This window comes from Gymnogyps californianus, chromosome 19 (genome assembly GCF_018139145.2).
Source record: "Gymnogyps californianus isolate 813 chromosome 19, ASM1813914v2, whole genome shotgun sequence".
NCBI lineage: Eukaryota > Metazoa > Chordata > Aves > Accipitriformes > Cathartidae > Gymnogyps > Gymnogyps californianus.
Window position 1 is genome coordinate 4,424,108 of NC_059489.1, and position 14,204 is coordinate 4,438,311.

Consider the following 14,204-nt stretch of genomic DNA (forward strand, 5'->3'; position numbering starts at 1 on the left):
GCAAAGAGACCTGCTCCTTCAATAGGATGGGGTGATGTCTGCACACTGCCGGCACGGGTGCGAGCTGTAGGGGACCAGGTGCACAGCAGGCTGGCGGATCTTTGGCAGAGGCCTGTGGTCCATATTTGCCATATCTGCATCACGAGCACAGGGTCGTGGCTGCATTGAGACTCAGAAACAACAAGCCCTGGCTACTGCAATTCACAAGCTCTACTTCCTGGGTAACACTTAAAACACACATTCAAGTGCAGAGATGGCTTTCCAAAACTGATACGACCCCGATGCAGATGATTAGAAGAAGGAAGCAGAGAAGGCACAGGCAACAACCATAATTAGAGAGCCAGCATAAGTAAAAGAATGCATGTTACTCTCCTCAGGAATGAGGAAATCAAAACAATCTCCCAAAGAGTCACCTGAGAGCTGCAACCACTGCAAACAAAGGTGAAACAAGCCAGGAGGGAGAGACAGAAAGACCAGACTGAAAAGGAAGGTTAGGAAATGGCAATACTCTTCCTAGTCATGCATCATGCTGCATCTCTGGGAAGGGGGGGGGTGGGGGGGTGTGGGTGTGTGTGTCTTCTCACCTGCAGGGTAACTAGAGAGGCAAATCCACCCAAAACAATCCCAGCAGGCTTCTACTGGGCATTAATTAGCCCATCAAGTGGGGCCAAATTCTAGCAGAGCATCCTCATGGAGCACGGTGCAGGCTGCTGTGCTTTGGATGGTCACGGAGAAGGCAGTGCAAAGACACAAAAGGAGGACTGCAGAAGGGGCAGGAGGAGAGGGCAGCCCAGACTGGCTGAGAGGAAGCCCAGATGAATGGAGAAAGGCAAGCAGGGAGGTGAATGAGCAAGAGGTGATGAATGGTAGGGAGGGCATGGAAGTTTTACACAGGGCAGAGAGCAAAGACAGACCTGAATGGGGGAGACTGAAAGATGCCGCTTCAATGGAAGGGGAAAGAGGGAGGAGAAATTAGGCAGAGAGAGAGCTAAGCAGCACAAAGTGAAACAGTGCAGGCAGAACAGCTTCCCACATGGACTTGACAAGGCCTTAGAGAGAGAGACAAGTAACACAGCATGAACTTTAATCCAGGAGCAGAAAAGCTGCCTGGAGCAGACAGTGTTACCATCGTCTGTCCCTGTATAATCCCTCCACCGTTGGGCACCTTCTTTGCTCCCAGCCAACAAATTCTCATGAACCCAGCACAAATCAAACAGCAGCCACCAAAGGCCAGACGGCCCCCATCAAAGGGAGTTGTAGCAAAACTGAGCCAGTGACATGGAAACAGCTGATGGGATAAAGCACCAAGATAATTACAAGCAGCAGCCCAAGAGATGCAAGTGTAACACTACCCTAAAGGTGGGACAAGATGCAGTTTATATGTATGACACAGAAACATTGTTTATCATCAGTGTTATTTGCAGGGTTTTCCTCCCATTTCTAAAGCCAGGATAAATTTTCTCAAAAGAAAACTTTTCCAAGCAAAAACTTAGAGATTTCAGTCATGCCAAGACTTTCCTGTGAATTTGCCTTAGCTTTGAACATTGATTGTTTAGAAGTTCCCTCAGATTCTACAAGGCCAAAACACTGGACATTAAACATAAATGGCAATTTTCTAATGAAACATTTTGAAAATGGTAGAGTGCCCAGATGGTTTGGCTCCAGTCAAATTAAATGTTTTGCTTGAAGAGAAACAAAAAGCATTTTTCCCAATCTTTTGGGGAATTGCAAACAAAACTCTACATATCATTATTCACCCACCTCCACCCTTTTCACAGCTGGGAAAAATAAAGCATTTAGAAAGGACACATCTTATTACTTGAACCTCACTGGCAGAGCTGAAAACTAGATATACTCGCATCCCTTTTGGGTGTGCAGGTTTAGATAGGCCAAGGTATCCGTTATCCTCCTAAGTCTATCAGTTACTCCCTACTTGATCCTATACCAAACCTAATTTTCCCAACTGCAAAGCAAAAGATAGTGACTCACTCTAAAAGGGATAGCGTAAGGCCTTAAATCATAGCCCTTTAATTCATGCTCAGAAAATCTTTCATATTTATCAGGAACAACCATTTAAAAGCTAATTCAGTGTCTGGACTCATGTTTTGCTCACTCAGACTCCACTGTCACACAAGCTGAAATGAGGGGTCATAGAAACCCAGTAGAAGGTAGGACACAGCCCTCAAAACCAAATGGAAAGTAAACCAAATTTAAATCTAAGACTTGACCCTACTTTGCCTGTTCAACACATCAGGGAAGTCAAACATACAAACTGGCTTTTAAAGTGTTGCTAGAGGAACCGTGAGGGGCCCATCTGTGCCTCCACTTGAGACTCTGGGTCTGCCCCCTTCTTTTTTGATGTTTCTTGCACCAAGCAAACATAAAAATATCAATGCAGTTAATTTCAGGCAAAGAATGTGAGCGTCCTGCAGTCAGAGCACAAGCAGCAACTCATCTGAGAAAGAGACATGAGGATTTCTTCCCCCCCGCCGAAGAAATAGCAAAGGAATTCCTGAGAAATCTGGGCTGGATCATCAATCCCTCTCTGAGAGGTCCAAAAATATAGGACAGAGACTTGGGATCTGGCCGTTAGCAATCGGGTCTCTAACACAGAGTGCATTTTGAAACGATAATTTGTGCTCTTTGTAATTCACAGTGGTACCACTGCCGTTGGCTCAGTAGACAGAGTTCCACTTTATGAACTGGGAACTCAAGGCAGAGAGGAGAAGTAATTCACCCAAGGATGCAAGAGGCTTAAAACATTACTATAGTTGGGATGAGCTGCCTGTGCTCCAGCCACCTCCATGAAGCACTCCTACATTGCCACCTAATAACTGACTAGTAAAAATTGGAAATTGCCAAATACTAGAGGGGGGATTTTTAAGGTGAGGTTAAGATAGAGTAAAGCTCAAAGCACCCCCAGGAAGTATGCTGAGCTCGGTGATATCCACAAGCAACAACAAAAGATGTCCAAGTGTGAGAGTCTCTCCTGGAAGCAGCAGGGAGATGAAGAGATCGATGTGCATTTGCGCAGGCATATGCACACACACAGCAGAGGCAGAGGGACTGTAAGGGTCTCCAGAAAGGCTGTTCTGCCAAAGCTGACAAGCTTGAACACTGCAACTTAGCAGGCCTCTTGAGCCCATGAAGAACCATTACTGCAAAAAGAAGCATCTTACTTTTCCATCTGCCAGCCTGGGCACAGGCAGATCACGTTACATATGGCACTGGGGGAAGGGAAAGAGAATATGAATAATTTCCAGTTCAGTGAAAGGAGTGTGAGCTGTGCAGCTGCTGCAGTGCAAGCGAGCCCTAACAGCACTAGCTATTGCTTTGGGTCAAGAGATCATACCATTTCAGCCTGCTTCCTGACTTGTGCTTCATTCCAGCTGCTTTCCTCTCCCTTTAGTGCCTGCCTGCAGGAACAGCTAGATCTCTGGAAGAAATCCAAACACAAGGAGGAGAGGTTACATGTGCATGAGGGAAGTGACAACACAAGGCAGGTCACTGCTTAGTCTAAAAGCATTTGAGCAGGGACAACACCTACTAAAAATAAATACATAAATACACACATACACACTATACAGGAGAAGGATTTACTCAGGTGGGACAGCCAGGAGCTCAGGCATGCTTGGGGTTCCTCAAATCTGCATCTCTGGGAAACTGGCAGCTATTACAACTGAATCAGACTTGTGGTGCCAGCGGCTGGGAGCTGATAAGTCATCCTCCTTCCAGGAAGGGCTGCTGTAGCACCCATGCTGTTAGGGACCAAAACTGTCACCCCCTCCCCATCCCACACCCAGCCTAGGAACTCTAGTTCTTTTCTGCTCCCCAAATCTAAGTGTCCCATATCAGACAGCCAAGGCAAAGCCACTACCACAGGCTGGTCAATCTTCTATGCAAATGAACTCAGGGTAATCAGGACAGTTAAAATGAGTCCCTGACAATATTTGCCTATGTGCATACCAGTGGTAAATACAGACTGAGCTGCTTTCTAAGGACGGGGGGTGAGGGGAGAGCTGCACTGAGGGACAGCATCGCAGCTTCTCAGAGGGATGATAAGGAAGTAAGCACTGTTTAAATGCAAGGATGCTCTCAGAAGTGTGGAGCTGATGGGCAAGGAAGGAGGCTGCTGCAAATAAAAGTCACTGGCTGGAAGTCTCAAAAATATTCAGGGAAGCATAGCCACTGTGGCAGGTCCGTGGAGCTGTCCCCCCGCATTACAACCTTCATTCCACAGACAGAAAAATTCCACAGCATTCATCCAGCTAAGGATCTCAGCCCACAGGATTCAGACACCCAAGAAGAGCTCCCACCAGAGCCAAGACTGGACATAGCAAAAACACCCCACCCAGAGCAATTGCTGACAGCGTCCAGGCTGCAAGCACACAGTGGCTGGCTCTGGCTCAGTCACTCCTGCACTGACGGCTTTGCCTCTTGGTTATCTCAGCACGCTTCAGCCCCATGAATCTCATATATATGCTCTACTTTTGTTGTAGCCCTCCAGGGCCCATGCAGCAGCCGTGGAAGAAACCTAAACAAAAAGCAATCGTCCCCTGAAATCCTGTCATGCAAACAAGACTCTTCCCACCCATCGCCACAAGGACTGAATGGAGAGGGAATGAACACCCCCCACCCACCCCTGCCTGGTGGTCTTTTTGTCTCGTGACCTTCCCCGCACAAACACAACCCCACAACAATCAGACAGGCAACATAATACGCCAGCGCCAGCTTTCCCAGCCGTTCAAGGCAGGCTGGGGAGGGAAGGGAGGGGAGCTGGGTAGAGCTGAAAGGATCTGGGGATGAAGAACAGATAGGATCGGCAAGGAAATACCAAGCAGTGTTTTAGTTTCTACTCACACAGTCCCACAAGCCAGGATAAAAATAGTTTTAATGAAAGAAACAAAAGAAATGTTATCTCAAATGGCTTAAAGGGACATGGGAATACCAGCCAGTGGGATTTTCATTAAAAAAAAAAAAATCCAACAATGCTTCTAAACCCTGTGAACATCTTTTAACATCCCCTGCAAGAAGCCCACAAAATTGAGCCCTTTGGTGTGAACTCTGCTGGGTTTACTTGGCTATCTTTGAGATTTAAAGTCTGAGATGGATCAGATATAAAGGTTTTCCTTTAGACTGGGAGAAGACTTTTTTGCAACAGCTGTAGCTCTAGACAGCATCAACACACATGGAAACCCTCCCCGGTGTGATAGCTTCAAAGCACAGAAAGTTTCTGCCAGTCTGTCCTAACTATGGAAAAAGAGAGTCATCACCTGTGCTACTGACAGCAAGCAGTAGATGTGCCTCCAGGCCCCAGATTGTCCTTGCAAGGTAACACATACCCTTTGGTTACTGCAGGACACATATCACCTTTGGGAAAGAGCAACAAGGGTCTCCAAGGACTTGTTAGGAGCAGATCAGGAGACCAACAGGGTAAGGGGAAACTCCTACCTTCTGAAATCCCAAGGGATTCTTCCCCGCTCCCCGTGCACGTATAGGAAAAAATACAGACTCCACAGGAAAGCAAACCAAATAAAGCAAAAACAAATATCATCTCCCAGGGCCTGGATTCAGTGAGCTTAGCAGGGCCCTTGGCTATGCTTCAGGGCACTGGAAATACATACTAAGTACCTTTACAAGGAAAGGAGGCCATGCTTTCACCAAAAGCTAAGGTCTGTGTCTCATGAAATCCTGGCAGCTGAGGCAGTAACAGAAAGCAAAGCTACGGGAAAGCACTTGTGTGATTTACAGACACATTAGCCACCTAGGGAGCATGATACAGTAGGAAATGACATCGCAACTCCTACTGCCAGCACCTCCCACAATGCTGCTATTGTTATCCACACCCTTGATTACAGCACTGCGATCGCACAGTGGAAACCACCTGACGAGCCAGGTATGAAATCACCTCCACAGGACAGTGCAGCTGATGTAGAGACAGAAAGGCTTGACAAAGGCTGCATGCAGCAGCTGGGTGCAGGAGGCCTCTCCCAAATCCAGCACGCAGTGCACCAGGCCACATCTGGCCAGCTGGCCCCAGTGAGGGGGCATGGAGCTGCAACTGACTCTTGCCTATGTCCTGACATGAACTGGAGTAACTGGAAGAGCAGCAGCACTGAGCCCACACACAATTGGCAAACTTCCCACAGCAAGGATACCGTCTCCTGTCAATCCACTCCAGCCTTAATCCTCTGTGGAAAGATCCCATCAGCACCATGCTAAGAGGCAATCTTTCAAGCCAGACGCTAACAATTAACGATAGCGAAGATGAGGGAGAGAGGGAGGGACAGATGGAGAACAGATATAACCAGGCTCTGCTCATCACGCTGAGTGACTTGGAGGAGCTGGACAGGAGATATACAGGCAAGATTTTTAGCCTTGCTCAGCCCTGCAGTAAAGTACTACACATAAGCATGCATGGGACAGCAAATCTATTGCACCTCCAGAGACAGATGTAAGCCAGTGACAGAGTCAGTCTCGCTGCTTGCTCTCACTAGAAAGGAAGTAGCTGTGGCCCAGCTGTGAAGCTGCTTTGGGCTCTGCAGTATTTCTGTGCCATGTAGGATAGGCACAAACCTGCTGCTGGTTTGAGGATTTGCATCCTGAGTCTGGATATTTCCCCAGTATGGAGGGGAAACTAGAGTTTTGACTTAGCTTATTTCACGGACAAAGATTTCAGCAGAATCCCTCTTCAGAAATGAGATTACTCAGGCAATAGCAGGATCTTTGGCACAGTTACCATGTAAGCTAGCAAAATAACTGTGTTAACTGGAAGCTAGCCATCAGCTTCTTCACCTATCAACCAAAGGAGGGAACACAGCTAGAAAGCAAGCCAGTCCAACTCCCATGGCCGTCACACTCTTCTCTTAGCGCTTCTATGCTAGAAAATCTCACTGCATAGACAAATGTTTGTTGTAGCAAGTGGGGAAGTACAACAGACTGGGTTGCTTAGCTGAGATTAATTCCTGTCCTATTGCATAAAATAATTAAGTTTACATTAGTCTCTATTATGGCAATGAAAATTATATGGCCATTTTAATTGATCAGTGTTGCTTGCTCCAGTTCTCACCTCTACAGAGTTTGGAGGCAGCTATAGTAAAAACTATTTCAGAAACTGCCAGCTGGTGTCACCAGAAGAAGCAGGTCCTGGTGAACAGCTTCTTCATTCACTCTTCCCAGGCCTTGTGGACCTGGTCTCAGACAAGCTGAAGTGAGAATCCCTCCTACACCAAGGAAATGGGACAGCCTAGATAACTTTGATCTGTGGTGGGGGGCTGATGGGGAAGGGGGAAATTTCTTGAGGTCTTTTTCAGCCCTACACATCTTACCATTCCTTCTCCCTTGAGCCACATGAGCTGGCTGCTGTGTGCAGAGCTGTGTGCTGCAGCCCAGCCCAAGCAAAGCAGGCCAGAGCTCTCTGACAAGAAGCTGGTGGTTAGAGTGGCCTGGCCGAAGTGTCCACAGTGCAATGCTGCCTTCTGCAGCCCCAAAGAGTGATTGATACCCAAAGATACCAAATACCTTCAGCTGCCACTGAATTCACCGACTTGGAGATAAGACTCCCAAGAACCCTGGGCACTGACTGAGAGACCAAGCCTCCAGAAGAACCGCAGCTGGGTTTTGCCTGCATACTTGCCTGATGTCCTTCAAGCAAATATAGCAGCTTTTTTACAAGTTGAAAGACAGGCTTATACCAACCCATAGCAGACTGCAATCACAACTAGCTAGCTTCAGAGGCAAGACATCATAACCAAGCACCCCTACTTGCCTCGAGGGGATTTTTTTTCAAATGCCAGAGTGTGGGGAAGAAGCGCCATGAAGGTGCCACCCACACCCCCAGCCACCCCACACTGGTACTTCACTCTGGTTCTGTTCCTGCTGCCCACCCAGCAAATCTGGTTCTTTCGATTGCTTTCTCAGAAACATACCAAGTCATGGTGATTTCCTCAGGCTGCAAAATGGAGACGCTGTTCAGTCTAACCCTGGCATACATTCCTATGAGAACAGATCAGTCAGAGATGGATGCAATACCCGCAGAGCTGTACATTATTACAGTAACAATAGACTTTCCACAGCCAAACTCTGCTGCGTTGAAATCACCAGCATTTAGAGAGGCTGTGGCCAAGGAAGATGCTAGCAAAGAATTTTTTCCCTGACATGAAAGATGCTGGCTGTTAGCAAGGCTTGGATTCAGCACTTCACTTTAGAAAAAAAATAAAATAAACCATAGAAGCCTCAGGGAAAAAGATCATTTGAGCCTGGATATTCCTTTCTCCTTGGCATAACTTTATGGTGCGTATCACAATATTCTCCCTGCATATTTGCTACTGCCCCTTCAGCCCAGGCTTGCATAAGTGATGAAGAGCTGGAGTATTTGTCTCGCAGTGCTAAAGGGAAAAGCAAGAAGCACCAATGTTTTCAGAGTGCAGCCTTTCAATATCTGAGGGATCGTCACAACCTCACGTGCTTGAAAAATGAAATTTATCACACAAATGCTCTGCCATGGAAGGGGTGCATGTTGTGTGAGCTTCCTTTAATAAAACCCTCAGCAAAATAAACTGAATATTTCTATGCCTGCATGCTTAAAGAAACACTGTAAAATTAAAATCAGGGAAGTCCTTACCCTTCTGAAATCAGTAATGAAATTAGCATGGGGCCCAAAGGAAGCAAATGAGGCCCCTTCAGAGGGGCCAGGATTTCATCTTGTGCTTAAAACCCCACAGTGGCAGATCTGTATTTATTTTAATGACCCACCAAATCCTTTTAGTCCTCTATATCCCTCCATGAAAGCCTAATAATGAAAAATTATCTACTAAAACTTGGATTTTCCTGAAAAATAGTATCTGAACAGATCTCCAAAGACACATATTTCTGTAGGCACAGTGAATTTGGACGGCAATGCTTTGTTTTCAGATATCATTGCATTTCACATTTTCACAGCTTCCTTGGAATAACATTTGATACAGAAAAAGTTTAAGTGATACTCACAGACAAAAGAATAGCCAACCCTCTGAAACCACAGGACCTCTCCAGTTGTATTGCTTTTGTAACAAATATAGCCTGAGCCACAGAATTACAAGTAAGAGATCCTCAGGCGACTTAAAAATTCAAGCAAACCATTGCCATGCAACATTAAATGCATTCATTTTTATGAGCATCAAATTCCACCTATTAATGGATCAGTCATCCTCTGCAGCTACCAATTTACATATCCAGCCTGCAAGCTGCTGAGGGGCCAGTGGACATGAAATACATGAATACATTAAATCTGAAAAAGGAAACTAACATCCATCGTAATTCAACTTAATGATCACATTTTCTTTACGAGCAGCAGCAGAATCCACGCCTGACAACAACACACCCCGTAAAGGCACCCCAAATGCAATGAAGCACTGAACCCTCTACTTAGAGACTGTACCTGTGATGCACACAGTGTTCACAAATGCATCACATTCAAGCCCTATGCAAAGAGGGAATTCCTTGGAGTTACGTTTTTACCAAGTCACTAAAACCCATGCTAATGTACATGGATTAAATTCAAAGGCCTGATCCTCACTATGGAAGACAGTTTATCTGAACACACATTAAAACTCTGGAACAATTTCTCAGCCCTTTTGCCAAGCCAGGCAGTATTACCAGCTTTAATGTAACAGCACTTTTGATCTTGTAACAGCTAGAGTGGTGCTGGTACATCTATTATTCCTCCTGGAACAGAGCCGTGCTCTGATATCACACCTACAAGTCACTCTTTTTGTGCACAGCTATCTAGAAACAGATGTAAGAGAGAGCTTCTCAGCAGCACGTACCCCCTCTATCATCCCAGGGAGGTGAATGACCCTCTCCAGTGCCCAATCCAGTTACAGCTATGGCAAGGAGAAAGGCTTCTATTTTAAGCTTGTTGAAGAGGTAACTGGATGCTGCAGGCAGAAGGATGGACATGCGGGAGTCTCCTGTAAACTGGTTCTGCTTTTTCTCGACTGGGCACCATGCAGGTAGACAGCAGTTTGAGGAATGACGGGCAATCCCATGATCAAATGGATTCCATTCCTTTTTTAGGTCTGTAGCAGCCTGTCCCCCATTGTAACAGGATATGATCATTGATCTCCTTGTTCCATGTTCCCACCTGCGAAACTAAATGAACTGATACTGGAGAACGAGCTTTGAAGTCCTTGAAGAGGAAGGGCTATTGCAGTGCTGAATAAGGCCAATTCCCTACAGCCCACAGCCACTGCAGTGATACAAGCGAAAACCCTAAGGTGCAGAAGAATCAGGCCCTAAAGGAAACTAAAAAGCTCAGAGAAAAGATGAAAGAAACTGAACATGGAAAGTTAATACTGCTTTGAACATTTACTGAGAATAAATCCTTCCCAAAAGTGACAGAACTGCAGTTAGCAATCAGGGACTCTTGGTCTGGCATCCAGGCTGTTAGGCAAGACCCGCACCTCCCAAGAGATCCAATTGCAGGGCTTAGTCAGACCCATCTCGCAGGCATCAGCTACAGCAATTTTTCAGAAAGGAAGGGCAGGAGCTGTTAGTTGAGCAGTGGGGAAGAAGCAAACACCACTTGTTTATTCACAGGTCTTGCTACTCTAACTTGTTGCTTGCATCAGATGTCACAGCGATAAGTACCTGTTTAAGAATAAAAAACAGGAACAACAGCAAAACCACCCCCTTGCAGCTAATCCAATTAAGACACAGGATAAAGTTGTAGAGGTTAATCAGATCTGAGCCATTGGGTCTCCCTCTGCTGCTGCTTAGTGACATATCTGGTGAGCAACACCAGTGAGACGAAGGCCAGGCAGAAACACCAACGATCTAGCTAGCCCCAGGAGACAAGTGCTGCTCCCCTGCTGCATCAGGCAGAAAAGAGAGGAGCACGCTCCAAGGCAGTACTGTGGGTGATCTGCAGGGCTCAGAGCTTGGCTGTCCCATTAAGCCTTATCAGGTGCCAGGATGCTGTGACCAATGGGCTGCATTAGACAGTCCTTACAGCAGAGACCAAGGCTATGTCTGCAGGGTGCTGCCAGGTTGGTAACCAGAATGGAAATTACTCGGCAAGGAAAAATTCTGCCCATACAATTGCAGGGAGCTCCTCTTACCTTGTGTTTCATTAGCTGCAACTCTGTGCTTACCAAGGCTGCAGCAGGGCAGGTGAGGGCTGTCCCAGCTCAAGGGGCCACCAGCACAGAGACCACTTGGACTGTCACGAATAGCCCCTTCAGCACTGGGAGCCAGAAGAAAGCTGAGCTGGGGTTTGCACTGAAGCAGCTCCACCAGTGTCAGAGGGACAGGGTTCAGCACAGACTAGGGAACGTTGCTCCTGCCACACCCAAGGCATCCAGCCTACTGCCTAGCCTGAAGTCCTGACCTAAAGCTATCTTGCAAAATTGAGCATGCTGCTTTCCCCAACTCAAGCCTTCCTGTACGGTCAGATCTGCTCTGCTTCTCTCCCTCCTCCTCCCTTTAAGGCAAAAAGCCGCCAGTGGTCTCAGCCCTTATTGCTTAGACAAGTGCCTGCACCTTGGTAGTAACAACTTGCTATCCCCATCATCACACCCCTGGGTGCAGGACCGTCAGCACAGAAGGATGGACCTGCCCTGGAAGGTGACTTCCCCTTTGACCCATCAGACTGGGCTCAGGCACAGAACAGCACACACAGTGGGGAGATGAAGAAACTTCTTCTATACCCATTTCTTTATGGTCCAAGTGTTCTCCCTACCCAGAATTCATCTTCTGTCTTGGACAATATGTGCCAGCCTTTCAAGAGGACGGATGGAGCAGTGACTCCAGTGGGATGATAGAACTGTAGTGACAGCAAGAAGATGATGAAAGGTGTGTAAGCACTGTTCTGCCAGTGATGCCGATCTCTTTGGTGGCCAGAAATATTGTTTCAGGCAAATGATTCCCAATCCAGTGACCAGCATCTCCCCTCCTGGAGGGGAACTGGGTCTCTTGATACCACTCTACCACACTGGACTTTGCTAGATTCCTCTGTTAAATTGTTCCTCCTTCTCAGTAAATTCTTTAATCCAAGGACAGCGATTGCCACTGTTTTTCAGTTTCTCAAAGGAACTAAGATCCATAGCCCCAAAAATCAGAACTTTTGCCGTTCCTATAGGAAGTTTTATCCTTCCTTTAAAGACAAGGAGTTTTATAGCAATCAGCCATGAAACTTGTCAGGAGAAAAACTACATTTTATACTCTGGACTTGAAACACAGAACATTTCAGATTAAAAATAGCTCCCTTTTTCACTGTCTGCCAGATCTGGGAGGGAGGTGAAAATCCACAGGGACTTGATTTGATGCATGAAAAAGCAGAATCCTATAGCAGGAAGTATGCACACACACTTATTTTAGGTCAAATAATAGCTCTGCAATAATACTTAGCTTAACGGAGAAAACCAAAGCTTGGGATAGACCCATGCTAGCTGGTACTCTGGTACTTAGTACCATGACAATTCAAGCACATCCATCAGAAAGGGGGGGGGAGGGACACACGACACTTTAAAATAAATAAATCATTTTAAAAAAATCTCATCACATCACAGTTTTCCTGCCTTTAAGATGGTTTCTCTTTCAAATTCCAAATACCTGCCCCTGTACCAGCAATCATGACAAGTATCTTGCCAAGGTATGAGACAGCGCGTCTGCGTGACTCAAGTGTAGGCACAGACCTGGCCAGCACACAACCTTCCCCCCACAGCAGGTAGCTCCAGGTCAGGCTCCCTCATTCCACAGCCGTGTAGCGGGGCAGCAAAGGGACCTGGTACAATATTCAACCTTCCCTCCCTCCCTTCTCAACAGGGGGAGAGGACAGGCCATGCACTGCCTGCAGCTTTCTGAGGAACCGCAGCTTAAATATAGCAAACAACTGCACAGCTTACTCCAGAGCACCCTATGTTCTGCAAAAGGGCCAGCTCTGCTCTTTGGGGTGATGAGTTATCAATCAGAAAAGAACAGCAAAGCGGCATCACATGTCCCAGTGAGCAAAGGCTCTACGCAAAGCTCTGTCACCAGCTAAACTGATAGACCCTAGCAAAGGAGAGCAGGAATTAGCAGGCACAGCTTTGACTAACAATACAGGCCGTTAAACATTCAGTATTAAGGGCTACTGAGTAGTGCAGGAGTGATGGGACAGAAGGAGCGTTACTTTAACAATCTGATTAAGCGGGAGGAACAGCCAGTCATTCCCTCCCTCCAAATCGGTGTAGGATGACAGAGGCTGGATCATCTATACAATGTTGGTAAGTGTCCTGTCATTGGCAAGGAAGACAATACCAGGGCACTGAGAAACATCCCTTCTCTGATGTCACCATCACAACTGGCACATACAGAACATCCTCATCACAGGAGGCAAGTCCTGAGCAGGGCTGACTGTTTGCCTGCTAACATCAGAAAAGCACCTTGGTGTTCCCACTGGGAAAGAGCTCATTCAGCTACACCTCACAGGGAACAGTGAGCAGAGAATGACCTCAGAAAGACTACAGCACTCACACTGCAGAGAGCATCTTTCCTTGAATGAACTGCTTCAGCTCAGGTTGGGTGTGCATAATTCAAGCTGTTTTAGACTACAAGAAACTATCCAATGCAGCTTTGTGTCAAACCTCCACCCACACATCAGCTACATAATTAATAAGGATGAAAGAGAACATTATCCCAAGCTGGTATGCAGATCCTCAGTGGTCGGTAGAGCTTGCTGTATTCTGTTCAGCCTCAGAAGTCAGCAAAAGGAACATACTTCATGCATCGTACTACACGCTTGGTCATTAAATACAGGCTTATAAGCCCATAAAGTCACTGTTGCTTGCAAGTGTGGAGTAATTTTTTGCATGAACTAGTTTGTTTTGCAGTAGGCCCAAAAGTTAATTAGTTTTCACAGTTTTATTACTCCACATGGTCAAATAACAGCCTGGAGCTTCCAGTCAGCTGGAACTGCATGAGGTCCAGAAAATTCTCACTGGGCTTTTCAGGACGGTTTACTAGGGCCATAAATCAGCAGCTGGCAGAGGACTTTCTGCCCCAGCTCTTCTTGGCCACCAGCATCAACCCTAAAAGATCCCATAAATCAATGCAGCAATGGCAGCTCTCAGCTCACGGGCCACACAGAGAATAAGGCTGGAAGATGCTGTTTCAGACACATACAACAACTCTTTGGGAGATATTTTGGCTATCACCACCCTGGGAGAAGTCACCCAATGCAGCTG

General features: G+C 46.6%; 1 protein-coding gene across 2 annotated transcripts in view; it reads right to left on the minus strand.

Moving 5' to 3' along the window:
• Positions 1-14,204, minus strand: part of RHBDL3 (rhomboid like 3) — a 66,048-nt gene that overhangs the window by 38,938 nt on the left and 12,906 nt on the right. Inside the window, exon 3 of one of the 2 annotated variants that reach the window (XM_050908546.1) lies at positions 3,353-3,436. The exons of the other annotated variant lie outside the window; for it this stretch is intronic. Coding sequence (XP_050764503.1) covers positions 3,353-3,436 — 84 coding nt within the window. The remainder of the gene's footprint in view (positions 1-3,352; positions 3,437-14,204) is intronic. 2 annotated transcript variants of the gene reach the window in all.